The sequence below is a fragment of the Nanorana parkeri genome, unplaced genomic scaffold (genome assembly GCF_000935625.1).
Source record: "Nanorana parkeri isolate BGI_ZX_2015 unplaced genomic scaffold, ASM93562v1 scaffold2279, whole genome shotgun sequence".
NCBI classification, from domain to species: Eukaryota; Metazoa; Chordata; class Amphibia; order Anura; family Dicroglossidae; genus Nanorana; species Nanorana parkeri.
In genome coordinates this window covers 10301-12017 of record NW_017308547.1, presented here as the reverse complement: position 1 = coordinate 12017, position 1717 = coordinate 10301, and the positions used below count along the sequence as shown (strand labels likewise).

General features: G+C 51.8%; 1 protein-coding gene across 1 annotated transcript in view; it reads right to left on the bottom strand.

Moving 5' to 3' along the window:
• Window positions 1-1717, bottom strand: part of APOH (apolipoprotein H) — a 15947-nt gene that overhangs the window by 11742 nt on the left and 2488 nt on the right. Inside the window, 2 exon segments of the mRNA XM_018573217.1 lie at window positions 768-863; window positions 1085-1261. Of these exon segments, the coding sequence (XP_018428719.1) occupies window positions 768-863; window positions 1085-1261 (273 nt within the window).

Sequence of the window (1717 nt, the reverse complement as noted above, 5' to 3'; positions counted from 1 at the left end):
ATACAGAACGATATTTCAACGTCCAGTGTAATCAGAACCGAAAATGTTCCCCGTGTGACCCGAACTTCCCTTCAGTGTAATGTGAACCCCACTCCATTCCAGAACTCCCCATCCCAGGACCCCCCCCCGCCCCCATTCCAACCCGTCCATCATCCCCTATCTACTCCTTACCTATGAAACTTGGCTGTGTTCACAAATGTCTGACACAGAGCAGCCCCCTGCTGCCTCTCACCTTGTGACTGGATACAAAGTACAGACAGATCACTGGGGGAGGGGAGACTGAGGAAATGCTTCCTCCTGCCTGCAGCAGACTGATCACTGGGGGAGAGGAGACTGATCACTGGGGGAGGGGAGACTGATCACTGGGGGAGGGGAGACTGATCACTGGGGGAGGGGAGACTGAGGAAATGCTTATTCCTACCTGCAGCAGACTGATGACTGGGGGAGAGGAGACTGAGGAAATGCTTATTCCTACCTGCAGCAGACTGATCACTGGGGGAGGGGAGACTGAGGAAATGCTTATTCCTACCTGCAGCAGACTGATCACTTGTGGAGGGGAGACTGAGGAAATGTTTCTTCCTACCTGCAGCAGACTGATCACTGGGGGAGGGGAGAATGAGGAAATGCTTCCTCCTGCCTGCAGCAGACTGATGACTGGGGGAGGGGAGACTGAGGAAATGCTTCCTCCTGGTTGGTGTGAGTCGGGTCACATGACATCGCGTTGTAGGGGATGATTGGAGGAAGATACATTGTTGCAGACACTCACCCCGTGTGACAGGAGAAGGAGATGAGACTCCGGTAGGTCAGCTCCTGGTAGTGGATTTGCCCGTTGTCCAGGGGGCCGGGTTTGGGGCATTGCGTAGCTGCCAACACAGAGACACCATCAGATCCGAAATACGGGGAGAGGAGAACCGATGGAGTCATGTCAGAGAAAGATGGCTGCTTATGGTGTATGTAAATTAGGGGGAGGAGACAGAACATCCTATGTAAATGAGGGAGAGGGGACAGGGTCTGTGTATCATATGTAAATAAGGGGGAGGAGTCAGATACTATATACACCCCCCCTGTAGCCGGTCGTACTCACGTTTACACTTTAGGGTGGAGTGCTCCCAGTTCCCGAAGATTGAGCAGACGGCTTTGTTGTGTCCGGACTCTCTCTCGTACCCCGGAATACAGGAATAGGTCACCACATCCCGGGGGGCGTACACCACCTTGCCGGGTCTGAGGGCCGCAGATTGGATCTCCCGGGGCCGCCCACACACTGGAGATCATGAGAAAAGGTCACAACACCCAGAGCTGAGACTTCAGTGTATTCCGTGTTCTGGAGAGTACGGCTGACAGTAACTAGTTCCCTTCATATGTAAATTAGGGGGAGGAGACCAATTCTGGGTATTATATGTAAATTAGGGGGAGGAGACCAATTCTGGGTATTATATGTAAATTAGGGGGAGGACACAGGTTCTGGGTATCATATGTAAATGAGGGGGAGGAGACAGGTTCTGGGACTCATATGTAAATTGGGTGAGGAGACAGGTTCTCTGTGTCATATGTAAATTAGGGGGAGGAGACCGGTTCTGGGTATCATATGTAAATTTGGGGGAACCAGTTCTTGCAATCATATGTAAATTAGGGGGAGGAGACCAGCTCTGGATATCATATGTAAATGAGGGGGAGGGGACTGGATCTGGGTATCATATGTAAATTAGGGGGAGGAGAC